This window comes from Equus quagga, chromosome 5 (assembly GCF_021613505.1).
Source record: "Equus quagga isolate Etosha38 chromosome 5, UCLA_HA_Equagga_1.0, whole genome shotgun sequence".
Taxonomy (NCBI): Eukaryota; Metazoa; Chordata; class Mammalia; order Perissodactyla; family Equidae; genus Equus; species Equus quagga.
The window spans coordinates 33,922,145-33,947,472 of NC_060271.1; the positions used below are offsets into that span (position 1 = coordinate 33,922,145).

Sequence of the window (25,328 nt, forward strand, 5' to 3'; positions counted from 1 at the left end):
TTTGCCCATGTTGCTCCCTACATTTCAACCACACTAGCCACCTCTCTGTTTTCCAAACACATCACCATTATTCTGCTTCTAGTTCTCTGCACATTCTTTCCGTTTTTCACTTTCTACCAGGCCTCATTCTCAGACAGGCTTGCTCTAAGCACCTAGCTGAAAGGCATCCAGAGCTTATCTGTCATTGTCATATCATCCCATTTTATTTTTTTCATGGTTCCCAGCCCTCTCTAAACTGATCTTGCTCATTTATTTACCTCTTGTCTGTGCTAGAATGTAAGCTTCATGAGGACAAGGGTGTATCATTTTCAGTGTTGCCTCCCCACTGCCCAGAACAGAGCTTGACATCTGTTGGGCACTTAGTGTTTGTTGAATGAATAAATGAGAAAGTAAATCTGTGTGGGTCTTTTTGTCTGCCACTGACCTGTGTGTGAATCTTTATTTTTTCAGCCTCTCCGTCTCTATTTGTCTCTGCTTCTCTCTGTATCTCTGTCTCTTCTACATAATGTCTTCCTCTGTGTCATTTGCCCCCTCTTTGCTAAATCACAGTTTTTGACAGCTTGTCCTAGCCACTCTTCCTGACTGATGTTCGCCCTCTGGATGCCAACCTCCCTCCCTGGCGAGCGATTGTGCTCTCCCTCCCACACGGAGCTCCTCTGCTGAAAGCCACTGCCCAGCCTGACTCTCCTGATGACAGAGCCAGAGGCAGCAACAGCCACATCTGCCAGCGAGAGGAGCCTCCTCCGGGAATCTGATGTTTGCCTTTTCAAGGGACGAGTGGGGCTCTGGCTCAGGATTCTCTAATGTCTCCTCAAGCTGCCACTATTCAATTACAATAAACTCGTCATTTCTTAGCAGCTTCGCGTTGATGGCTGTCATCCTTGGGGCTCATGAGAATACAGGGTATTTGCATAAACAACCCAAGGTGGCAAATTAATTCCCGTTTGCTCCAGCGCTCCCAGAGCTAATTGATTTAAGGCTTGGCAGGCAGGGGAGCTGGCCCCAGGCCTGGGAGGTCCATTGCCACCCCCTCATTTGCCCACGTGCTGCTGTTCTCAGAGCTCAGCGGCACCCCTGGCATTGCCATCCTGGACTCTGAGAGCCTGGCCCAGCCTCTTCTTCCAACTGACTCCTGTGGGTGAGGGGCCCCTCTGGGAGGGCTGGTGTTTCCGGGGGGTCTCTAACATGGGGATGATATGATGGACACTGAGCCATCTACAGCTTCCCTTTGCCATCTCTCCCTCCCACTCCCCACTCAACAGGTGCTTCCAGTGGGGTCTGTATCAGTGAGGACAGTGTGAGCAGTAAGCTGCCTGCGCGTTCCTATACCCTCCCCCTCGGCCGTCATCCTCGCCAGGCAGGCCAGCAGAAATGGGAGGGGCCCTTCTGTCCAGTGCCGCTGCCCCACAGGATCTAGTCTGAGTTCTTAGCCCCACTGTCACCAAGGCCAACCCCCAGAGAACAGTCTGCCCTTTCTCCCAGCTCACCAGTTCTTTTTCGGGGCTAAACCTCAGTTTTCTCATCTGAAAAGAGGGGACAATAAAAAGAAGTGTGTCATCATTCTTAAACCTATCTTGGCATTCAGGACCCGGCTCTGTGTGCAAGGCCACGACCAGGAGACCGTGGCCCAACTGTGCTGTCAGCTCTCCCTTCCCTCCCCCGCCTCGTTAGCCTCCAGCTTCGTGGGGGAGGGGACAAGCAGAAGGAAAACATCTTTCTCAGGCTTTCCCTGCTCTGCCATTATTCTTGAAGTAACAGCAAACAAGGCTCCCAGAGAGAGGAAGAGCAAGAAACCCATTCAGCGGGTGGGAAAAGAGAGGCCCAGGAGTAAAGGTGAAGTTGGAAGGGCACTCGGCTGCAGGGTCCCAGGTACCCCTGCCGGGTGGTGTAGCCTAGAGAAGACCGACGTTGTTTCTGCTACCAGCCTGGAATTTCTCCTGGCTTATGCTCCTTGGAGGCACTAGGAGAAAGTGGCCTAGGAGGTGGCCAGGAGGCGGGAGGACAGCGCCAGGGTGACTGCTGCTCTGGGAGTCCACGTTCCCTCTGCCCCGCAGTGCCCCAGCCCACAGAGGGAAACATTGAAGAGGATCTGCCACCAGCCTGCTGTGTGCCCTTGGGCAGGTCACCCCCCACCTCAGGCTCAGTCTCCTCATTGGTCCAGTGAAGGCCAAGTTCCCAGTGCCACCCAGTTCTGCCACCACTGCCTCCCTGAGCCCCTCACCTTTTGCTCTGCGCTGCTGCTCTTCTTCATCCCTTTCATGAGATCTGTTCTTCCCTTCAGGTGCTGCTCAAACTCCCCCAGGGTCATGTCCCCTTTCTCCAGCAGGACATGTGGCATGTGGGGCTCTGCAGAGACCAGATCAGCTCTTGGCGCTTGTCCAAGGGTGAGGGTGAGCCAGCCAGGGCCTTAGTTTAGGGCTGGGATCCAGTTGAGTGGGGAGGACTCCTCACTGGAAGAGGGGAGCCTGAAGCAGTGGGGGGCCATGGGAAGACTCCTTAGCTGGGAAGCAGGAGAGCCTAGTGGCCATGGGGGCCTCATGGCCCTCTCTGGGCCTCAGTTTACCCACATGTGCAATGGGAGTGGGACTGGGCTCCCTGTTCTTTTCAGGTCCTGACATTCTATCAAATCCTAAAGAAATAAAAGAGTTGCTCCCTGAAGGTTCAGAGCTCCCAGGGCCTCACTGAGCTTAGGGTTTCAGAGATCCTTTGCTCAACTGGCCTGGGGGGAAAGCGTTCCCATGGGTGGATGAGACCCCAGGGCCTCTGGAGCTAGAATGGGGGCAGGAGACACTCGATTCTGCCAGCTAGAGCCAAGTTTCCCAGGAGGCAGGTAGCTGGTCTCCTCTCCTCTCCTGGGCACTCCGACCCTCTCCCCGGCTGGCCACTGGGCAAAGGGCCACAGGTCTGTGCCCACGGGAGCAGTACCTCCTCCCTCCCGCAGGCGTCCCAGGGGCCCCGCCTGGTGCACAGTACCACTGGGGTGGATGAGGATCTCCACGGGCCGGTCGAAGGTGTGCCTGTTGGCCAGCGTGATAATGATGCTCTTGGCCGAGCGTGCAGACGGGGCGGCGTCAGCTCGGATCTCGTGGGTGGGACTCTCCACCCCTGAGTGGTACAAGAAGACAGGATAGATTCAGAAGCTCCAGGAGAGACAGGGGCTCGATGGGAGACCCTGAGACCCGGGCCAGAGGTGCCTGGCACTCCAGCCGTCTCAGGGGCTCCTGACCTGCTGTGTAACCATGGACGGGCCTCCTCAGTTTCCCCATCTGCCGGACGGGGGCTTAGGTGGTGTCAAGTGGTCCTTTCTGCCCTGATCTCAGGATCCGTGGGGGTCAAAGGTGTTGCCTCCTCATAGGGACCATAAAGATAGAAAGAGCTCACGCCCCATCAGTGGGCGCTCCATAAACGCCTCTCGTGTGGAACGTCATGATGCTCTGGGAGAACACTCCTTGACAAGAAACCACATCTTAGTGTCCTTTTAAAATCTTGAGTGAATTGGGGAAGGGAATCATCAGAACAATGGTTCCTGACACACTTGGTTTTTATTTAGAAAATTAAGAATAGATCTACCATATGATCCAGCTATCCCACTGCTGGGTATTTATCCAAAGAACTTGAAAACACATAAGCATAAAGATACCTGCACCCCTATGTTCACTGCAGCATTATTCACAATAGCCAAGACTTGGAAGCAACCTAAGTGCCCGTCAAGGGACGAATGGATAAAGAAGATGTGGTATATACACAGTGGAATACTACTCAGCCATAAGAGATGATGAAATCCGGCCATTTGTGACAACATGGATGGTCCTTGAGGATATTATGCTGAGTGAAATAAGTCAGAGGGAGAAAGTCAAATACTGTATGATCTCACTCATAAGTAGAAGATAAAAACAACGACAAACAAACGCATAGCAATGGAGATTGGATTGGTGGTTACCAGAGGGGAAGGAGGGGAGCGCAAAAGGGGTGAGTAGGCTCACATGCGAGGGGGTGGACTATAATTAGTTTTTGGGTGGTGAACATGATGTAATCGACACAGGTTTCAAATCTGAAAGCTATATAATGTTATAATCCAATGTTACTGCAATTAAAAAAAATAAAAAATTAAAAAAAAAAAGGAGAAGAATGATGGTTCCCAACTCTGGCTGCATGTTAGAATCTCCTGGGAGCTTTTGAATAAATACCCAGGACACCCCCTAGACTAACGTCATCAGAAATTCTGGGGTGGGGTCCAGGTGGCAGGATTTTGAAAGCTCCCCAGATGGCTCTGCTCTGCAAGACGAGAACCAGGAGGCAGGTTATGGCTGTGGCCTCTAGGAGAGGACCAAGAACCACTGTGGCCCCATGCACGTTTCCCCAAGGAAGCCACTGAGGTTGAGATGGGGACAGCCTTGAAACCTGTCTTGAGAGGGGCTCATCTTTGGGCTGTGTGATGGGGAGCAGGAAATGGGGGTCCATAAAGCTCTGTGTGCTTCAGGTTGTCTTCCTTCTGGGCCGGCCAGCTTCTCCGCCTGCCCCTTCCTCTCTATCGCCAGCAGCTTTGGGCCTGAAGCTCTCCCCACCCTGGGGCATGAGTCTTCTTTCTGGCCCCCATCTGGGTTTGCGCCGCTCCCTCTCACCTGCGAGCAGGCACGGCCCACGGATCTCCAGCTGGAAGTTGAACTCATATTCCATGGGGTTGGACACATCGGTGTCCAGGAGAGTCGCCAGGCACAGCTTGTTCCAGGAGTCCGGGGCCCGGGTCCCGAAGCAATGCCTGTCTTTGCTGGGAAGGGGGTCGAGAGGAGGAGAAGGAGGCGGGCAGCCAGGCCCGAGGCAGGGGACCAGCATGAGAAGACATGGAGAGGACGGTGAGTCCCCGGCAGCCCGGGCACCCTGCAGCCCAGACCACTAGGGGCTGCGGAGGTTCCTCCCGCCCAGACCCTTCCTCTCCCCCGAACCAGACCCCGTGGAGAGCCTGGGATCAGACATAAGGCACAGTTACGTAGGAAGGATGGGCCAGGTGCTAGGCACAGTGCTGTACAGCACCAGCTCAAATTGTTCCCACCATGAGCCCCAGAAGAGGCACCAGGGGTCCAACTCGCCATCTCCCACACGCGGACGCTGAGGCTTAGGGAGACGAGGTGACCAGTCTAGGTTCCTACCACCAGGAGCTGGCAGAGCGTGCGTCCTCACCCGGGTCTGTCTGTGATGCGCTGCAGCCCACCACTTCCTGAGTCCCTGCTCTGTCTCTGTGAGCTGGGAGCCCCTGCTCAAGCCCGTCTCCTCTAAGTCTCGGTTTTCTCATCCATTAAATGGGATAATAGCAACACAGCTGTCTTGAGTGAGGCTTAGCAAAGTCTGTCACCTGCTGAAGGCTTGTTTCTGGGCCCTCTTTCTGTGTCATCCCCCACTCTGCCTCTGCTCCCTTCGCCTCCCCTCCACAGTCACACCCTCTAAGGTCTTTGATATATATCCTTAAATATGCGCGTATCCTTGTAAAATAGACGGTGGCATTTGGTCGTGAATGTGTTTTAAACTGAAAAGACTGCACCATATTATGAATCTCATTCAATCGCCTCCTCTTCTTGACTCAACGCTGTGCTTTTAAGCTCTGTCCGGGGGGCTGTCTGCAAACCGAGCCTTTGCTGTGCCCGTGGTACCGCTCGGGGACATCCGTACATTGCACTGATTTGTTCCCAGCTCCACCTGCCCGTGTCCACAGATACCGCACCGTGGAGAGCCTCCCCTGTGTCCCCTTGGACTTATGAAGGGATTCTCTGGGATCCCCTGGTCACAGGGCACGCACGGAGGGTTGTCAGATTGCTTTCCAGGGTGGCTGTCCCACTTTCCACTCCCACCAGCAGCCAACAAATCTCCTTCTCGCCTCGTCCTTGTTAACACTTGGCATTCTCTGTTTTTCTTATTTTCTTTGTGTCGCTCTATCTGAGCAGCTTTCAGGTTTGTAGGGATTTGACGCAAGCTTCTCCCAAGAGCACTTCTGTTAGCTCCGCCCACCGGAACGGGCAGGAATGAGCTTATCTGGGCCCCTTCAGGGGCACCAGGGCCTCCTGGGCATCTTATTCCCTGATCCACTAAATTATTTTTTTTTTTTTTTTGAGGATCATTAGCCCTGAATTAACATCTGCCAATCCTCCTCTTTTTGCTGAGGAAGACTGGCCCCGAGCTATCATCTGTGCCCACCTTCCTCTACTTTATATGTGGGACGCCTACCACAGCATGGCGTGCCAAGAGGTGCCATGTCCGCACCCGGCATCCGAACCAGCAAACCCCAGGCTGCGGAGAAGCGGAACATGCGAACTTAACCACTGTGCCACCCGGCCGGCCCCTCCACCAAAATCTTGAATGTCCCCAGCTTTGCTAGGCCCTGCCTCTCAAATGCACAAGGCTTGGCGCCCACGGCAGCACTTACAGAGATGACACCCAAGGTGGGTGCTCCCTGGTCTGAGATTGTGCTGCCAGCTTCTCTGTTGTGCCAACAAATGTTTTCACCCTAGACTTCAGGGTCCTACATGATCTCACTCCCCACCACCTCTCTGACCTCTCTCCTTCCCTCCCCACTCTGCTATCACTACACTAGCCTTCCTGCTGCTCCTCAAGCACACCAAGCCTGCTGCTGCCTCAGGGCCTTTGCACTTCCTGCTCCCTCTGCCCTCTGCCCAGAATGTTCTTCCTTCAGAATATTTCCTTGGCTTGCTGCCTTCATTCACATCAGGCCACACACACGTTGCCTAAGCCCTGTCTATTCCAGCTAAAATAGCACCCACCCCACCCTGTCCCTCTCTAACCTCTGTAGCACTGATCTTCACAGAACTCATCATCTAGCCTATTACATGTTTATGGCTTATTTCTTTACTGTCTGTCTCCTGCCATTAGAACGCCAGCCCCTTATGGGCAGGGATCTTATCTGTCTAGCTGCCTGCTGTGTTCCCAGCACCCAAACAGTGCCAGGCACAGAGTAGGTGTTAGATTATTATTCGTGGAGACCAAGGAGCACCCTCCAGGCTGGCCTCTCATGGGAGGCTGCAATAACCCCTCCCCACTCAGCTCGGCCTGCGGTCAGTGTTTTAGCCAGTGGTGTCCAGGAGTTTGCTGACCTGTCCTGTGTTCTGGTGGCCTCTGCTCCCAGCTGTCCCCGGAGCCATACCCATGTGTGTATGAAACTCCTGGAGACACGTGGCCCATCTTCCCAGATTTCAACTTGGCTCAAAGATTTGGGGTGAGAGTTGGGGTCGGGGGAGCTAAGTAGTTTAACTAGCAATTAATTTCAAGTGTTATTTTTATACCCAAATGGCGCTAAGATACTGTGGAATAGATTTTAAAAATTCACGTGAAAGAGAAAATACAAGACTAGAAAAGACATCCCCCGCGTGTAGCAGGCTACTTAAAGATGTCGTCCTTGCTCCCTGCAGAGGAAAGCTCATTTTCCTCTGTCCACAGACGAGGAGATGGGAGGAGCCCTGATCTCAGCTGCAGGTACCTCAGAGGACCACAGAGAAGTCATCCTGGGACTGGGTTTGCTGTCTTCCCCACCCTGCCCTGATGAAAACTTTTTTAAGGGCTCCTTGTTGCTTTTGGGAGAAATTCAAAGTCTGCCGGGGCCACAGTGCATCTCTGCAGCCTCATCTCATGCCACTTGTGCTTCAGTTCCTCTCTGGGACCCTGTCCTTGCTACCTCAGGGCCTTTGCTCTTGCTGTTCTCATCGACAGGAATGCTCGTCTCTGTGCCTACATCCCCCTCATCGCTCAGCTCTCAGCTGAAATTCCGGTCCTCAAAGAAGCCTGGCCGGTGCCCCCTTTTATACTCTTAGCCCAAGGAACTTCTCCTGCACGGCGCTTTTCGCGTCATTAATTCCGCACGCGAGTATGTCAATAGTCCCACATTAGCTGTGTTGTTAGGTGGATGATGATCTCTCCCACCAAGATCCGAGAAGGTGGGAGCTGCGTTAGTTTCATGCCCTCTGTCTCCCTAACACTTGGCCCAGTGCCCAGCATGTGGTAGCGCTCGGAAAACGCCTCTGGAGAGCCTTAGAGAATAAAGCTTGGAAATTCTGGTGCCAGGCTGCCGGATCCCAGCACTTCTGGCCGACAGCAGCACAGGGCATTTCAGGGAGAGTCTTCAAGGCGAGCAGGGGAGGAGCAGTAATTCAGACAGTGGCCCCTGTAGCCCTGAGCCTCACCTTCTGCTCCCAGTCTCCCCACCCCGCACTCCCATGACTTGACCTGGCCGGTTCCTGCAGCCCAGTGAGACTGCATGCTCGTCCGGCAGGGGACCCTTACCCGGCGGCCTGTTGGTTGGAGGAGCCAGTGCTCTCGGTGCAGAACTGGGGCACGGTCGGGGCGCAGACAGCAGGCAGGAGGACCCGCACAGCCCCGCTGGGCAGCGTCGGGAGCTCCGACGAGGTGCTGACGAAGATGGTGACGTTCTCCATGGGGGCGATGGTCCCCAGGTTGACCACGAACAGGATCCGCTCCAAATCCTCGTCCAAAGCCACCTTTCCTGGTGTGAAGGAACGAGGGGTGACGGACACCCCCTCTTGCGGACTGTTTCCTAAGTGCCAGGCCTGGAGTCAGGGGCTGTGCATCTATCATGTCTAGTCCCCTCTAATTGCTGTGTGGCAGCTTTGAGGAGCTCATTTTGCCGATGGGGAAACTGAGGCTCAGCATGGGGGTGCCACTTGCCCAAGTGACTTGACGAATAACTAACTCATTGAACCAGGATCTGAATCCATGGATGTCTGAAGCCAGATTCGTGTACCTCCCACTGTGCCCTGCTGTGAGTGGGGGACGTGGACCCACATGGCCCCGACAGAGGGCCACATCTCTGCCCGCAGACTCTCCTTCCACCGGCATCCCATCCAAACGCCCCCTGCCTTTGGGATCCATGTTTCGCTCCTGCGCTCCCCTTCCACCTGAAAGGCCCACTCCCCCATCCCTACTTAGCCAGTCTTGCCCTTCCCTCCAGCCCCTCCAGAAAACTCCCTGGTCCCCGGTCCAGACCCCTCTTTCCCTCCTCTGACATTACCCAGGCCTCTTTCGGCACAGCCGCTTCCCGCCTCCCATCGTGGTTCCTCCCACCATGTCCCGGCACTGTTCCCCAGGCTGTGAGCAGTCATAACGGCTTGAGGGCAACTCTAATCTTACACGTGGTGAGTGCCCATTAGAAGATTCTTGATCATCTTAATGATCAGGTGAACAAACTTCACCTTGATCACAGATCCAATGTAGGAATCTGCTACATTATATGATACTTGGTCTGGATTCAAGCCCTGGGTCTGCCACTAACATGCTGTGTGACCTTAGGCCAGTCACTCACCCTCTCTGAGCCTCAGTCGCCTCAATAGTGGGCATCAGTAGTTGTTATTTGAGTACTTACTCTGCACCAGGGACTGCGATGAGTGCTCTGCAGACATGTTCTCTGTTGAGCATTGGGTGCGTATAATTGTTAGTTCCATTTCACAGATAAGGCTTAATTTCTTATCCAAGCTCACACCATTTGCAAGCAATAGGACAGGGAGTCAAACTCAGGTGTGACTCACTCCACAACTTCTGGGTTTAAATGACATGCTGTTCTTTTGTTTAGAGACATCTTAAAAACCCTTTTGTTGCCTTCTTTGGTCATTACCATGCTTTTGAGGTGAGAACAGGAACAGTTATCTCTATTTCACAGACATTAAAGTGAGATCAGAGAGGTTAATTATTGGCCTGAGGTCACACAGGATTCCTGACTCCTAGTTTAGTGCTCTCTCTACCCTATCCCATTGTTGCCCTTTCCGTCTGCCTGAGACCCCAGCCAGGCCCAGGCGCTGCCACAGCCCTTCCAGCCTCCTTACCTGTGACAGTTGTGGTTCGGATGCGGTTGGCATCGAAGTGGCCACTCTCCATCTTGGCTTTGTCCTTGATCTGTACCGTCACGACACGGTCGGCAATGACGGCCTCAAAGCCGATCACCGTGGTGTACTCATCCAGTGGATACACAAAGAGGCCTGCCAGAGCAGGGCCCAGCATCGCGGGGTGCCTGGGCCCACTCCGCATGCCCCGCCCTGGGAGGGAACCCGAGCCTTTGGCCTGCCAAAGGGCGGTGTCACTGCCAGTCAGAGGATGCCTGAGAGCACCAGGCTGGGACCTCATGGCTCTGGGGCCGAGCAGATGCTGTGCGAACATCGGGGCGACTAGAAAAGAGACAGCTGCTCCCCTGTCCTGCCAGCTTACTCTGCAGGCACGAGGATGCCGTGGCCAGGCCTTCTGATTTGCCAAGAGAGAGTGGAAATCCGGATTTTATGTGACCTGCTGTGTGAGCCTAATAAGACACATGTGTGTGGTGTGGCGTCTAGGAGCTGGGGCCTCGGAGGAGGTAGACCAGGTTCTAATCTGGGCTCTGCACCCTTCCCTGGCCTGGTGACCTTGCATAGGACATTCAGCTTCTCTAAGCCTCACAGCTCCATCTGTAAAATGGGAATAATAGGGCCAAACTCATAGAGTCGTCACGGAAAGTGAAGAAATAGCCACCATGTGCCCCAGAGTGTGTGCCCCACATTTTTATACCTTAGTGCTTCTCAAACTCTAAAAGCCTGGGAGTCTTGTGAAAATGCAGATTCTGATTCAGTAGTTCTGGGGTGGGGTCTGAGAGTCTGCATTTCTAACCAGCTCCTGAGTGATGCCGATGGCTCGGGTGCCACACTTGGAGGATCAAGGTCATATCTTGTTTAATCTGCCCACAGACACTGGGATGGCACAGTGCTGGGCCCATGACAAGCCCCCCACAAACCTCGGCTTCCGGCCCCTCTGAGCCTCAGTTTCCTCCTCTGTAAAATGGGGGACCTAGGGACCTGGTCCTGTGGCCAAGTGGTTAAAGTTCTGTGCACTCTGCTTTGGTGGCCCGGGTTCGCAGGTTTGGATCCTGGGCGTGGACCTGCTCCACTCACCAGCCATGCCAGGCGTGTTAGCAATGGATGTTAGCTCAGGGCGAATCTTCCTCAGCTCAAAAAAACAAAGAAACCGCGAGGGGACTGGCTCTTTCTGCATGCGGAAAACCACCGGCCTGTCCCAAAGCTGTTGAGTAATTTAGTCTCCTGTGCCCCCAGTGGGTCCTATTTCAAGCCACCCTTTCCAGGTTTCCTTAGACAGAGGAGCGGGGTCATTGACTCCACCCGGGAGACTTCTGAGGGGAAGAAACTTTCCCTGCGGGGTCCTTTGAGGAATTGAAATGGCTTCAGGACCTCAGGTTGGGCTGGAGGGTGGTGCCCCAAGACATGTAGCTTGGGGGTTGGGAGGCCCCGTCACTGTGGATGAGAAGGAATCCAGCCATACAACCTTTATAGGGTAGCTTCCCAGCCAGCCTTCCTGTAACTCCCTCCCTTGGGGGGAAGGAGAGGAATTTACAAAGAACTCTCGAAGGCAAAGCTCCCTCCTACTCCTGACTGCCCCACATTGATGATTGTATTCGCAGAGTGTTTTCCACTCCACCTGGTCCTTTCTCGGGCATTACCTCATCTGCTCCTCCCGTAAACCCTGGCCGCCATACAGGCAGAGGAGCATCCTGATTTTGAGAAGGACAGTGGCTTCCCCCAAGGTCACAGGGACAAGAGCCACGCCTAGGACTGGGAGCTCTGGGCTTCCACTGAGCCTTGCTGCTCTCCTGCTGGGAGGGTCCCTGGAGAAAGTGGAGCGCTGACCTTTGACACGGTGGGAGGGCTTTGTGGGAGGTAAGTTGTGCTGGGACCTTTGGCTGGGGCTGAGCCCAAACCTGGGCTCGACCTGACCCAACTTGCTGCTAGCTTTGAGGCCTGCAGGGCAGAATGGCATCCTTATTTTACAGATGAGGAAACTGAGACTCAGAGAGGTTATATGACCCACCCATGCCTGCCGCTGGTACATGTCAGGATGAGGATTCAACGTGGAGTGGGGGGTGGCCCTGGGGAAGCCCAACAGGGGTCCTTACCCTGGAAGGGCTGGGCTTCCAGGTTGCCATAGGTGAGGGAGGCGGTCAGACCCAGGGCGTAACCACTGACAAAGGAGGTGACATCGGACGCGGTGAGGGGCAGGGCTGCCCCCGTGATCTGGTTCAGTAGACCCGGCATCCCGCTGGATACTCAGCCTTCAGGGCCTGCGAGAGACAGGAAGGGAGGAAGTGGGCAGAGGCTGCCCACCCCTCCCCACCCCAGCTCTCCCACTTCAGACCCCACAGGCAGGCAGGGCATCATTCGCTTCATTTCCCCAAGAACTTCCAGTTAGTGACCCATGATAACTCTCAACCATCCCCGAGAAGAGAAGTGGTCATCTCATTTCTTCCCATTTCATAGTAGAGAAACTGAGGCCTGAAGACATGTGACGTGCCTGGATTCACTCAACAGGTTGGAGCACAGTCAGGGCCAGAGCCCAAGCAGGCTCACATCCAACCTGGGATTCCCCGAGATAGACAGTGCTCTCCTAACCCCAGAAGGGTCCGGGGACTAGGGCTCTGACCCATCCCTCTGTCAGGTCTATAATCTCCGAGCTGGCGACGCTTCCCGTGCAAAGTGAGGGGATTGGAATAGCTCACCAACACTCTCCTCTGACTCCATGAATCTACCCCTTCCAGTCAGCACTCCAATTGTGAGGGGTGTGGGGGTACCCCAGAGAAATACGGGCGTACTTCCTTTCACTGCCTTTCGCTTTATGGCACTTCCCAGGGACTGCGTTTTCTACAAGTTGAAGGTTTGCGGCAACCTCACGTCGAGCGAGTCTATCGGGGCCATTTTCCCAACAGCATTTGCTCACTTCGTGTCTCTGTGTCGCATTTTGGTAATTCTCGCAGTATGTCAAACTTTTTCATTATTATTCTCTTTGTTATGGTGATGTGTGATCAGTGATCTTTGTTGTTACTCTTGTAGTTGCTTTGGGGCACCACGAACCACGCCCATATAAGATGGTGAACTTAATCAATAAATGCTGTGTGCGCTCTGACTGCTCCACTGACCAGCCATTCCCATCTCTCCTCCTCCCTCGGGCCTCCCTGTGTCCTGAGACACGACAATATTGAAATCAGGCCAATTAATAACCTACAAGGGCCTCTGTGTTCAAGTGAAAGGAAGAGTCACACGTGTCTCACTTTAAATCAAAAGCTAGAAATGATTAAGCTCAGTGAGAAGGGCGTGTCGGAAGCTGAGATAGCCTCAAAGCCAGGCCTCTGATGCCAAACAGTCAGCCAAGTTGTGAAGGCAAGGAAAAGTTCTTGAAGGAATTAAAAGTGCTACTCCAGTGAACACACAAATGACGAGAAAGTGAAACAGCCTTGTTGCTGCGGTGCAGAAAGTTTGAGTGGGCTGGATGGAAGATCCAACCAGCCACGACGTTCTCTTAAACCAAAAGCCTGATCCAGAGCAAGGCCCGAGCTCTCTCCAATTCTGTGAAGGGTGAGAGCTGAGGAAGCTGCAGAAGCAAAGGCTGAAGCCAGCAGATGTTGGTTCATGCATTTTAAGGAAAGAAGTGTCTCCATTACATAAAAGTGCAGGGAAAGCAGGAAGTGCTGATGGAGAAGCTGCAGCGAGTTCTCCAGAAGATCTAGCTATGACCATTAATGAAGGGGCTACAGTGAACAACAGGTTTTCAATGTAGACGAAACAGCTTTATACTGAAAGAAGATGCCATCTAGAACTTTCATAGCTAGAGGGGAGAGGTCAACGCCTGGCTTCAAAGCTTCAAAGGACAGGCTGACTCTCTCGTTAGGGGCTTATGCAGCTGGTGACTTTAAGTTGAAGCCGGTGCTCATTTACCATTCAGAAAATTCTAGAGCCCTTAAGAATGATGCTAAATCTATTCTACCTGTGTTCTATAAATGGAACAACAAAGCCCAGATGACAGCACATCTCTTTACAGCATGGTTTCCTGAATATTTTAAGCCCACTGTTGAGACCTACTGCTCTGATAAAAAGATCCCTTTCAAAATATGACTGTTAATTGACAATGACCCGGTCACCCGGGAGCTCTGACGGAGATGCACAACGAGATTAGTGTTTTCATGCCGGCTAACACAACATCCATTCTGCAGCCCATGGAGCAGGGAGTAATTTTGACTTTCATGGATTATTTAAGAAACACATTTCATAAGGCTATAGCTGCCATACAGAGCGATTCCTCTGATGGATCTGGGCAAAGTAAAGCGATCAAAACATCAACATTAGCAGGAGTTTGGAAGAGGTTGATTCCAACCTTCATGGGTGACTTTGAGGGGTTCAAGACTTCTGAGGAGGAAGTCCCTGCAGATGTGGGGGAAACAGCAAGAGAACTAGAATTAGAGGTGGAGCCTGAAGACGGGGCTGAACTGCTGCGACCTCATGGTAAAACTTTAATGGATGAGGAGTTGCTTCTCCCGGATGAGCAAAGTGGCTTCTTGAGAGGGAGCCTACTCCTGGTGAGGATGCCGTGAAGACTGTTGAAATGACAACAAAGGATTCAGAATAGTGTATAAACTTAGCGGATAAAGCAGAGGCAGAGTTGGAAAGGATTGATTCCAACGTTGAAAGAAGTTCTTCTGTGGGTAAAATGCCGTCAAACAGCGTCACATGCTACTGAGACATTGTTCGTGAAAGGAAGAGTCAGTCGATGTGGCAAACTTCAACTTGTCTTATTTTAAGAAATTGCCGCAGCCGCCCCGTCCTTCAGCAAACACCACCCTGATCAGTCAGCAGCTGTCAACATCGAGGCAAGAACCTCCACCAGCAAAAGATTACGACTTGCTGAAGGCTCAGATGACGGTTAGCGTTTTTTGGCAATAAAGCATTTTTTAATTAAGGTATGTACATTGTTTTTTAAAGATATAATGCTATTGCACACTTAACAGACTACAGTATAGTGTAAACATAACTTTTATATGCACTGGGAAACCAAAAAATTCGTGGGACTTGCTTTATTGCGATATTCACTTTATTGCGGTGGCCTGGAACCAAACCCACAGTATCTCTGAGGTACGCCTGTACCAAAGGGAGGAGAGCCACCATCCCTCCAAGTGTGCAGGCCAAAAGCCTGAGAGGCATTCCTGGCAGCTCTTTTTCCCCACTCCCAACACCCAATCCATCACCACAGCTTGTGATTTATCTCTGGAAAAGCCCTGGCATCCATCCATGTCTTTCCTTCTCTGCCACCAGCATCCTTGTCCAAACCACCAGCATCTCTACCTGGACCACAGCTCCTCATTGGCCTTTTGAATCTACACTCCTCCCTCACTGGAACCCATTCTCTATTCAGTGGCAGATGAACATAGCAACCCAGAAGTTGGACAGGTTTCCACCCCCTACCAGCGGTTTCCCGTTGCTCGTAGGATAGAGAGCAAAACCCTTAAGATGGCCTAGGGCCCTGTGTGGCCTGGCCCTGCTGGCCTCTCCAGCTCATCCCTCCCCATGTTCCCAAACATGCTGTGGATCTCCCAGCTTCCATTGCATTCCTCAGCATGTCATGTGCTCTCCCACCTTTATACTTGCCACCTGGAATGCTCACTACAACACACTTTCAAACTCACAACCTCCTGCTGGTCCTTCCGTGTCAACTCAGGGTCGCCCTTGCAGGGAAGCGAGACCACCTGCGTCCAGCGTCCTTCATCTGCCTCGCACAGAACCGAGTTTCTCTCCCTCAGAATACTCCTGTCAGTTTGTAGGGATACGTTTTGTCTCTGTGAGATTATTCTGTTGTTGTCTGTCATCCCCTTTAGAGTGTATGCTCCTGGAGGGCACGGGGCCATGTCTATTTTGCTTGCCCTTGTAACGTCAACACTGATTAAATGAATGAAAGAATGGATGGCTATCATCACTCCAACATGAAGACTCATAGCACTTCTCAGGGCAACGTATCCATTATCTGTGAGGCTCCTGAGATCCTTCCAGGTAATCGTTGTCCTTGAGGGGTTGGGTAGGGATGGGAAGCGAAGTGAAACAAAGAATGTGGAATACAAATCTGAGGTCAGATTCTCTCCGGGTTTTCCTTCTGTGGTGTATGAGCCAGGCTAGGCTGCCACGGGCTGGTAGCCTGTTGCCGTGTATTTGCAAGGCTGTTCAATGAGTGCCGATTACTCTGCCTTTTCTCAAAGAAGGGAACCCTTTCCCTCTAGGTTCTCCTGGTGTCCCCTCCTGGATCCTCAGATGCTTCTGCCCTCTCTGCCAGGCCAGCAGCGTCTTTTTAATTATGTTCTCCCTGGTGGCTCCAGCCCAGATGGCTCTCGGCCCTGGCTTATCTGTGCCAGGCTGATTGACAGCAGGCGGCAGATAAGGAGCCAGGAGGGAGCTGTTGCATCCCCAGCCGCCTTCTCTCAGGAGCTCTCTGTCCTGGAGGCCCGAGCAAAGGCTGGCGACTCTCGGGGGCAGAACAAGATGGTGGAGTTCATTTCCTGATCCACGTCTCCTGCCACCCACGCTCCCTCCCTCCTCCTTTTCCTGGTTTGCTCTTGGCCAGAATGCTAATTGGGGAACGCAGCTTCAGGGAACCAGCACCCAGATGTGTGGCAAACTTGGACTTCAGCTCCAGTCCATCTTGGGGTGGAGTTTTGCCAAGGGCATCTTATCTAATCCAGTCTCCCCACACTGCCCTGGTTCCCACCCCAGCCTTCCTAGAGAGGCCCCTCGCCCAGGGAGTGGGGCTTGGCTGAGCAATATTGGTAACATGGGGCAGACTCACTCAGAACTGACCCTTTAACAATCAGCTCTCTTGGGAAGAATAAACTTGAAATTCTCTGGGGCCTAATTTAATGCATATCTTCATCAATTCACCCAGCACTGATAAGCACCAACTGTATTCCAGGCCCTGAATTAGCCACTGGAGATCCAAAGATAAGATGCAGCTCTGTCCTAAAAGAGCTTACACTCTAGCGGCAGAGGAGGTTGGGGAGTGGGGGAAGATGGTAACTGCAGCTGGAATTTATTGAATATCGAAATTGTGCCAGGCATATATATTATCTCACTTAATCCCACAACCACCTTATAAGGTGCACTGTTGCTTTGCAGTTGACAACATCGAGGCCTCAAGAGAGATGTGTTTGGTTTTGCACATGAGTTTGGGGTGCCTGAAGGACAGGGGTACAATGGATGCTTGTGTATGACTTTCTCCTGGGAGGAGCCCAGGGCCATCCCTGTGAGAGACAGGGACCAGAGAAAACCATGTTGAGCATCCTCCCTCCAACCATCCCAACCTGGGTGGTGAGTGGGCCCCAGGCCACGGGAAACACCCGGGGGACACAGGGAAGAAGCTACCAGCATTGTCTCGGGGACAGTGTGAGAGGCGGGCTTGGCTTCAGGAACAGTGTCAGGGTGATGGTTTTAGTGTGTCAGGGTCAACACAGAAAACTTAGAGCAGCCACTGGGAGAAGTGGGGGGCAGGAGAGAGGATTCTTAAGAAGGGGCGCCCTGAGTTACAAACTGGGTCCCATTTAATGCTCTTTAAAAGGCACAAAGAAAACTTTGAATTCTGTGGGCTGTTGGCCTGAGTTTCTTTGAATGACATGTTGAGCTGAACCTCAGCCCTGAGAATTCTATGCTGGTTACAGGAGGCGTCGGTGCGACTGAAATAGCAAGACTGTTTCTGTTTTCTTTCTTTTTGTTTTTTGAGGAAGATTAGCCCTGAGCTAATATCTGCCACCAATCTTCCTCTTTTTGCTGAGGAAGACTGGCCCTGAGCTAACATCTGTGCCCATCTTCCTCTACTTTTTAATATGTGGGGTGCCTGCAGCAGCATGGCTTGCCAGGCAGTGTGTAGGTCCGCACCCAGGATCTGAACCGGCGACCCCCGGCCACTGAAGTGGAACATGTGAACTTAATTGCTGAGCCACTGGGCTGGGCCCTCAAGATTTCCTTGATGGTCTAGAACTTGTAAGCCCTGAAGGATCGCAACCTTTGGGCAAGCCTCTTTGGAGCCAGACAAGCCTGGATTTGAATCCCGGTGGATAACTTACTTTCTCACTCACTCTGAGTGAGTCATTTTATTCTCTGACTGCTGGTTCCCTCGTCTACAAAACTGGGTGAGCGGAGGGGCCACTACCTCCCACCACCAGCACTGTGAAGATGAAATTGAATAATCTACAAAAAGCACCCAGCACAGCGCCTGGCACATAACCAGTACTCAGTAAATATTTATAAAGGAAATGAATGAATGAATGAATGAATGTCAGCAGCTTCCCAAGGACACTCACCCTTCGTGATCGCCTAGGTGCTGGGCAGACAGTGGGGAACAAGGCAAGTATGAGACGTAAACTAATGGAAGAAACAGACCTTAAATAAAGCTGCAAGCCAACCGATTCCAAATCTGAGCCCCTCTTGTCCCCTCCCCTACTACCACCCTCTTGTTCCCCTACAGTCTATTCCCAATGAAACAGACAGAGTGACACTTTGAAGACACGCATCCAGTCACATGACTCTCCGGTACAACCCCCTGACGGTTCGCCACGTCCCTCAAGGGCCCCTGATCTGGCCTCACGCCCGTTTCCCTTCTGAACTCCCCGTTTTTGACTTCATGCTGGCCCTTCTCCTGCCTTAGATCTTTTGTACTGGCTGTTCCCACTTCTGGGAATGCTTTTCCCTTAGATAGCTGTGTGGCTCGTTCCCTCACTCCTTCAAGTCTTTGCTCAAATGGCAAATTCTCAGGAAGGCCCAGCCTTGACACCGTATTTAAGCTTGCAACCCATGCTTCCATCGTACTTCCAATCCCTCATCCTGCCATTTTTATTCTTCCCACAGCACGTGTCACTAACATACTGTATATAAAATATGCATTAGGTTTGGTCCCGATCATCTGCTTCCCCTCCACATGGGTGAGGATTCGGGGCCTGTTTTTCTCGCTGACATCCCCCGAGGACTTTAAATAGTGCTTGGTAGGTGATGAATAAATATTCGTTGAATGACTGAACCAATCAATACTTAATCATAATGCAAAGCTGGCTGTTTCTGGGTTTCCCATGCATCCAGCTGAAGGAGAAAAGTCCCTAGCTACCAGGCCCAGGGCAGCTCTTCAGAGCTGTTGACACTAAACCCATCACACTCCCGTCCCAGTGTCTATCAGTCAGAGTCAGCATCCCAAATACATCCTCCTTGGCAGTACGTGGGTCCCACCCATCTTTTAACAGACTATCAGGCCCTAAGGGACACTCTGTTATTCTGCGACCCTGAGCCAGCCCCTGGCCATCTCCTGCCTCTCCCGTCACCCCCCACTGTGTCCCTGCAGCCACCGCTCCACAGCCAGAGGGCTCCCGGTATTCCGTGCCTCTCTGGAGATTCTCTCTGTGTCCTTGCTGGAGAACCTGCTTCCCCCTCAGTCCTCTCCAGGAGGGGGTGCTTATTCCTTGTCGCCCCTTAGAGTTGGGAGGTGGAGTGGGTGCCGTCACTTAGTCCCAACAGCTGCTCCAAGACCATTGCTCTTCTACCTTTCTATGAAACCCATTCTCCGTGGGTGGGGGGACTGACGCTCTTTGGCTTACCATCTCCCAGGTCCTGGTCCCACCCTCCTTTTCGCAAACTCTTGGCACCTGGCTCCTGGCTCCCTCTGCTCCCCAAGCCCGGCCATCACCTGGGTGACTGGAGCATCCATGGGAACAGTGCCTCCCACTCCCTGACCCCGCATCTCAGTAACCTTCGCTTCCCCTCCAGCTCAGCCTCCCATTTCCACTCTCACACCTTGAACTGGAGACCGTCCGTGACCGCTCCATCTCCAAAACCGCTCACCCAGGCATGTGGGTCACGGGTAAAATCCCAAACTCTCAGCACGTCTTATCCCTCCTGCCTTGCTTGTTTTCTCCTCGGCACTTATCACCATCTGACATGTGTATATTCTTACTTATCTTGTATCCCCCAACTCTCTGGAGTGAAGTCCCCAACGAGGGCAGGGATTTTGTTTTAGTTTGTCCACTTCTATATCCACTTCCCAAGAATAATGCCAGGGCATAGTTGGTGCTCAATAAATATTTGTCGAAGGGATGAAGCATCATCCCAAATGCTTTATATATACAACTTGGCAAATGCCCTCAGAGGTGGGAGCTCTTAGTATTCCTGTTTTATGGTAGAAAACACCAAAGCTCAGAGAGGTGAGGTAGCTTGTCTGAGGCCACACAGCCAATAGGTTATGAGGCTGAGAACTGAACCCAAGCAGCACCACAGAGCCCCTGTGCTTAACCATCAGGTTACACTGCCTCCTGCATTAAGCTTCTCCCTGAGCCTTGACACCTGCACCCAAGCGCTCTCTTGAAATCCGCTCTCCTCTCCATCCCCATTGCTGCTGCTTCATTGCTCTCTCCTGGACGTCTCTACCAACTCTGACCTAATCCTTCACCCTCCTAGTGGTTTACCTTCCACTCCATCACCTCGTGTGTGTGTGTGCATTCGCACACACACACGCACACACAAACAAGAGCCTCCCTTTTCCCTGAGTTTAATGGCTCCCCACTGCTTTTGTCCGACAGGGCAGGGTGAACTCCTAGCATGGCATTCAAGGCTCTTCCCTGTCGGGTCCCCATCTCTGTCCAGGGTCACCTCCTGCCATGTGTTGCTTGTTCCTTTTGCTCCACACACACTAACCTTCTCATGCCCGGAACAAATCAGGTTCTTCCCCACCCTGGAGTCTGTTCCTATAATGATGGTTGCCTTCTTCTCTGCTGTTCAAAGTCCTGTTCGCCATTCAAGGCCCAGTTCCACTGTTGCCTCCTCCGTGAAGCCTTCCCTGACATCTCAGCCCATCAGACACGCCCTCCTCAAACCTTCCACAGCCTTTGGGCACTTGCCTGTCACCTCTCACATCAGGAAGCGCTGTGACTGCCCCTCCGTAATGCATGTCAACCCCGCAGGGCTGCGAGTGCTGTAAGAACAGGGTGCGTACCTCCTTCTCCGCCTGTGTCCCAGCTTCCTGCGCAGGGCTCGGGTCAGACGAGGAGCTCTAAATGGGGGTGCCTACCAGGTTGCAGTGCTTTACAGTCATTGCTAATGCTCACACCCACCCTCACTTTACAAGTGGGGAAAATGAGGCAAGGCGGAGAGGTCTGGAACCCAGAATTACACAGCTGGTGAGCGGTCAGGCTGGATGGGATGGGAAGCTGTCCCTTCCCTTCCCCGGCTGCTTCCAGTCCATGCTGAGCAAGGAGAGAGTGATGAGGAAGGGACGGAGGGAGGGAGGGCAGGAGGGAGGACCAGGAGCCTGGTGAACTGGGGCTGTGGGCCTCAGGGACCCTGAGCTTCCCCGGGCTCTGCAGCCTCTCAAGCTGTGGCTGTGATCCTGGTCACGCCGTGAGCTCAGCCAGCCCCTGCCCACCCCCCAGGCTCCAGAAGATGCCTCTGGGGAGGCCTGTGTCCTGGAACAGCCTGGGGTGCGGTGTTCTAGGCTGAGAACAGAGACTGGGCCAAGAGGTACCCGCAGCGTGTGACTTGATTTAGACGCGACGCAGGAAGGATGCGCAGCAAAGGGAGCAGGGAGGAGAGTGCTGGGGCCCTGCTTCGTGCGCAGTCATCATGACGGGGTGGAGAGCGCCTGCATCAGGGGTCCTGGCGTCCCAGAGAGGGGCGTCACCCCCCTTGCCAGGGGACGTTTGCTCTTCAGAAAGAGATCGGGAAGGGGCAAACTTGCTTGGCGGGCAGCGGCTAGGTCCCAGTGTCTAGAGTACTGTCTGGGTTAGAGTCCTGACACCACTTCCTGGTGGCTTTGGGCCAGCTCCTTGGCTGGGCTCTGCCACTTATATATCGTGTGACCTTGAGCAAGTTACTTAACCTCTTTGTGTCTTAGCTTCTGCATCTGTAAAATGGGAGCATGACGGTGCCCACCCCTCAGAAACCGGGCAGGTGAAGGAGAGAATGCCCGTCAAGTAAGTGGGTGGGAAGCAGGTGAGTCCTGAAGGGGCTGGGGGCTTCTCTTCTCTGCCTTCTTCCATAGGCCCTCCCAGCAAGGCCCACTTCTTGGGCTGGGTGACCCCGGCACAGGCCTCCGAGCTGACAGAGTTGGAGGATCCTTGGGTTTCTCACAAAGTACCCATCATCCCAGTACCCACTCTGATTCTGCCCTTCGAGCTGAAATCCGCCCGACCCCTTTTACCCCCAGTTCATTACTGTCCCAGGGACGTCATGGCAGACCTCCTCCCTCCATCTGGAAAGCCATTCTCGAGGCCGCTCGTCGTCACAGATCCCCCCACACCCCACGGTGTCCACATAATCAGGGCCCCTGGCTGAGTGGGCTCTGCCAGGCCTGGGCGAGATGCAGACTGTGAGCCCCCCAAGCAATTCCGGCCTTGACCTCCTGACTGCTTACCTCGGGCCGAGGGTTTTCATCCTTTTCCTGTTGCTGACCCCTCTAGAAAGTCCATGCTTTCATGCCCCAATTTCATACCCTCCGAGGACTGCTGCACTCAACCAGCACCAACACTCCCACCAAAGTGGGGGCAGAGTCGACAGCTTCTCTGGATCCAGTCTGATTGTTCTAGGCTTCTAGAACCCGGGGCTTCTCACATTCTGGTCTCCTTCATCTGAACCTCCCACCTTGGGCCCATATCTAGCTGGTGTGGGTAACAAACCCCTGCTTCTGATCCTCCCACCCGATCCCCTTTACTCCATGCTCCAGCCAGTCAAGGCCACTTGCTCTTCCTCTAAACAAGCCTGGCCTTTCTGTGTCTCTTCTGAAGCTGCTGGCTGTACCAGGAACGCAGCCCCCGCCCCTCCCTCTCCCCCAGAGGAGATCTTACCCATCCTACGAGGCCCAGCTCAAATGCCACCACCTCCATGAAGCCTCCTCGGGGTCCTGTGCTGGAGAGGACTGCCGCCACCAGCACAGGTCAGCTATCCCACTCTCCACGTGTCATGTGTCCGTGCAACAAGTGGACATGGAACACCTGCTGTGCACCAGACACTGTGTGGGGCCTAGGCCACAGAGGTCACCAAGACGGACAAAGAGCCTGCTCCCCACCCAGCCCAGCTGGGAGGCTGTCAGTTCCTAGAATTCAGGCAAGAAGTCTGTCTGTCCTCCGGGTTGGGCCTAGAGTCAGTGCTCAGCAATGAATTGAATGGATGAACGGATGTGCTTCATTTGTTGAATAAGTGAGTGAATGAATGAATGAATAGGATGGAATGTGTCGGGGATGGGAATAGGCGTTGGCTATGGGTTCATTTAAAGAATCTGATAGTGGGAGGAATCTGTCTATTGCAGCCCGAAGCCTGTAGGATTCCATCCCAGAGACAGCGATCATCTCCTTTTTGGGGGGAAAACTGGGGAAATAATCAGGACAGAAGACACCCAGGCCTCTCAGCTTAGCGTGCCCGCACTGGCGAGAGAGCTGGAGGCCGGCCAGTCCGGACGTCCAGGACAGTCAGCCCGCGGGTGGCGGAGGCCCAAGCCGCCCAGGGCTTCTGAGGCTTCCGGCTAAGAGGCTGCATCTGGATCTGCTGAAGGAGGGAGGGAGAGGCATGTCCAGATCTGGAAGCTCCAGGTAAAGGAGGGCTGCCTGCCGGGCTTCTGAAGAGTCTTTGCACGGAACATTAAGGAGGGATGGCTTAAATACTCGTACATGGTGCTGGCGGCAGGCGGACGCCACCTGTCCCCTGGGGAACCAGTGAGGGTCCAGTGGGAGAGTCTCTGCCCACCGAGGGTCACTCAGAAACGAGCCCCCACATCGCTGGGAAAATTGGACTCCATTTACACAAGTTCAGTTCCCACCCACCTTTCCAGGGGCGCATTTGCAAGGGGAGCTCCCCCGGGGGGGGGGCTGCCAGCATCACTGCAGCCCCATGAAAGGCACTAAATGGATGCTCTTTGAGCCTTGTCCATCTCTCCAGCTCCCTGTCGGCTGATGAGCTCACGGGATGAAGGCGCGGAGGGCGGGCTGTTTTAGAATCCCCCTGCTGCCATTTCCCTTCTAGGACTCCTCTCTTTCCTTGGGGGCTCCTAGCAAATTGAAGAGAGATCCTTGCACCGTGCCCTCTGCAAACACCTCTAAGGAAGCTCATTCCTGCTCCTGGCACCTGCCTTTCCTCCTCCGTACCCAACACTTTCTCAGTGGCAACTCGTGTGAAACTCAGTTTCTCCCTCTGTATAACGGGCATGTAAAATGGTAGTTTATTTCCCAGTGTTCTCTTGAGGATTACTGCATATAAAGTGCTTAACCCAGGGTCTTGTCCTCAAAAAAGGGTAGCGATCGCTTTTATGTCCTTTTGTCCTTGGGATTTCCTCTGGTCTTCTCTGGTCTTCCCCTCCCACCAATTGGACTGCATCTGGGCACCTGTGTTTTTGTCATTTCCCCATGGAGGCCACCCGCAGCCCCTAGACCCGTTATCCAGCCACCCCACGGACTCCCTTTCCCAGGGCACCCGGCCTGGGCGTCGGCTAAAGAATGTAGCCATTGCTTCGGCTCCCCTATGAGGTCCCAGTTGGTTTGTGCCAAGATGCGAGGCTGTTCCCTGACTCATGCTGTCCCCTCAGATGGCACAGAGACGCCATGTGGGCTGAGGCCACTGGACAAGGAGACAAGGCCCCGAGGTCCGAGTGCCAGTTGTGCACCCACTCCATGTGGGCCCCAGACTGGGACCCTGCTCTCACACACTGCTGTGCTCATCTCTCGGGCCTGGCACACGACACAACTGGCGGGATGTAAAGACTGGTGGGCTGCTGGCTTAGTGTCTGTCTTTGCCCTGGGGGTGGGGACCAAAGCTGTCCTGTCCCTCGGTGTGTCCCCGGCATGAAGAACAGCGGCTGAAACAGCTCTTAAAGAACAGCAAGAGCGAACACAAACTGAGCAGTTCCTGTCTATGGGGCATCTTCTACCTGCTCGTCACGTGTTAGCTCAGGTGACCCCCAGCATGACCCTGTGACACAGGCGTGACTATTGTCCCCATTTTGCAGATCAGGAAACTGAGGCCCAGAGTGGTTCCATCCCTTTCCCTGGGAGATACCCTTGTGAGCGCTGGAGCTGGGATTTGGACTCTGGCTTCAGAGATGGATCTCTTAACCACAGGCCTTCTCACCCCCTCAGTACTAGATTGCAGAAGGAACAAATGAATGACCTGGAGAGGGTCACCTCCCAACCCCACCTGGGTCTTGGTGCCTTTACCTAACGACATGAAGAGGTGGGCCTGGAGAATTAATGCCATACCCTCCCCCAAATTGATAGCCCAGGGTCCACTCCAGAAGGAATCAAATGCCCTCAGTAGTTCTATGGGAACTGAAGATGGGCATCGGTTCACCACTTTAAGGTTTCCTTTTTAAGGGGCCCCCATGTCTGACTATTTAGTCTACTCTCAGAGGTGGCACTCAGTGTTTCTAGAATCCCTGTAAAGACCCTATGGAGCAGATCATTTTCACTCTACAGCGGAGGAAACCAAGGCCCAGAGAGGTTAAGTAAATCTCAA

General features: G+C 53.4%; 1 protein-coding gene across 1 annotated transcript in view; it reads right to left on the reverse strand.

Moving 5' to 3' along the window:
- Positions 1 to 12,083, reverse strand: part of VWA5B1 (von Willebrand factor A domain containing 5B1) — a 40,371-nt gene extending 28,288 nt beyond the window's left edge. The window contains exons 1-6 of the mRNA XM_046663402.1: positions 11,945 to 12,083; positions 9,837 to 9,989; positions 8,284 to 8,554; positions 4,623 to 4,768; positions 2,974 to 3,105; positions 2,222 to 2,346 (exon numbers count right to left, since the gene is read on the reverse strand). Coding sequence (XP_046519358.1) covers positions 2,222 to 2,346; positions 2,974 to 3,105; positions 4,623 to 4,768; positions 8,284 to 8,554; positions 9,837 to 9,989; positions 11,945 to 12,083 — 966 coding nt within the window. The remainder of the gene's footprint in view (positions 1 to 2,221; positions 2,347 to 2,973; positions 3,106 to 4,622; positions 4,769 to 8,283; positions 8,555 to 9,836; positions 9,990 to 11,944) is intronic.
- Between the last annotated feature and the right edge of the window lie 13,245 nt (positions 12,084 to 25,328).